A 1,663-nucleotide genomic window follows, 5' to 3' on the forward strand; every position below is an offset into this window, starting at 1 on the left:
TAATAATAATGAGAGCTAAGGCCCCGCCCACATGCAGTGATGTCATGCATAATGAGATTCAACATCCAGCCTTGCAGTTCATTTGCATTTTTATACTGTGATGTAATATTACATTAAAGAGATATTTTCCATAAAGTACAGATACATATGGAAGTTAAAGTATTTTTACACTTTAGTATGAAAAGTATCCAGCCAAAACATCAAATACTTGTTTAAACTTTCTAAGTTTTTAAAATGGAATGATGGCTTTTGACATTAACTTTGATGCAGAAGTTTGTAAAGCAACATGTTTAATCATGAGTAGAGGCTGACGGTGAATGTTGTACCTCACGCTCACGCTCAGTCTTGGTGAGGTTGATCTGCTTCAGGATCTGAGATCTCTGCTCCATCATCAGGGTCTTCTCATACGTGTACGCTGAGATATCGCTGTCATGCTGAAGATACAGTGAGACAATGGTTTTCAACAGTTCTCACAGAGGCACTCACAGAACTGTACAGAAACAGCCAGAAAACAAAGAAAATATAGTCTACAGTTCAGTAAGGAATTGTTGACCCAAATATAAATATTTGTCATCATCTGCAGCTACTTTTTCTGAAAATTCAAGATTAAAATTAGTTTTTAAAAATTAAAAAAGAAGAATAAAAAGTAAAACAATAAAAGTAGCTGTAAATGATGACAATTTTTAAATAATTTGTCTTTTATATATATATATATAATGATAAACTTCTCATCATTTGCAACTGCCTTTACTGAATATTTAAACAATTTTTAAATTAAATAATTTAATATATACATACATATACAGTGGGGAAAAAAGTATTTAGTCAGCCACCAATTGTGCAAGTTCTCCCACTTAAAAAGATGAGAGAGGCCTGTAATTTTCATCATAGGTATACCTCAACTATGAGAGACAAAATGAGACAAAAAAAATCCAGAAAAATCCATTGTAGGATTTAAGAATTTATTTGCAAATTATGGTGGAAAATAAGTATTTGGTCAATAACAAAATTTCATCTCAATACTTTGTTATATACCCTTTGTTGGCAATGACAGAGGTCAAACGTTTGCTGTAAGTCTTCACAAGGTTTTCACACACTGTTGCTGGTATTTTGGCCCATTCCTCCATGCTTTTTTGCCCCACTGTATATATATATATATATTTATTTATTTTTTTATTTTTTAAATAAAATATTATATATTATAAATATGTTATACTATATTATAAATAATATATTTATTCATTTAATATAAATGAATTTAATTTAATATCTATGTGTCCAAACATCCAAATAAATATTATTTTTGAGTAACTTTTTGGCCAATATTTAGACTCCATTGTCAAACATTTTAAATGAATAAACTGAAATAAATTGGATTTAATAATTTGAACAATTATGGCAAATATTATAAAATGTTACACTACATGTTTACAAACAGCATCAGTTTTTGCCCAACTTTTTAAATGTGACCCTGGACCACAAAACCAGTCTTAAGTGTCACAATTGAGATTTATACATCATCTGAAAGCTGAACAAATAAGCTTTTCATTGATGTATGGTTTGTTAGGATAGGAACAGGGGCATAGCCATCATTTCAGAAGTGAGGGGGACAGAAATGTTTTATATATATATATATATATATATATATATAACATTTCTGTAA

General features: G+C 29.6%; 1 protein-coding gene across 1 annotated transcript in view; it reads right to left on the minus strand.

The window, feature by feature from the left end:
- The window catches only part of LOC107587628 (solute carrier family 12 member 5-like), a 93,258-nt gene that overhangs the window by 4,168 nt on the left and 87,427 nt on the right, over positions 1-1,663 (minus strand). Inside the window, exon 19 of the mRNA XM_016275476.1 lies at positions 304-434. Coding sequence (XP_016130962.1) covers positions 304-434 — 131 coding nt within the window. The remainder of the gene's footprint in view (positions 1-303; positions 435-1,663) is intronic.

The sequence above is a fragment of the Sinocyclocheilus grahami genome, unplaced genomic scaffold (genome assembly GCF_001515645.1).
Source record: "Sinocyclocheilus grahami isolate Dianchi unplaced genomic scaffold, SAMN03320097.WGS_v1.1 scaffold94.1, whole genome shotgun sequence".
Taxonomy (NCBI): Eukaryota; Metazoa; Chordata; class Actinopteri; order Cypriniformes; family Cyprinidae; genus Sinocyclocheilus; species Sinocyclocheilus grahami.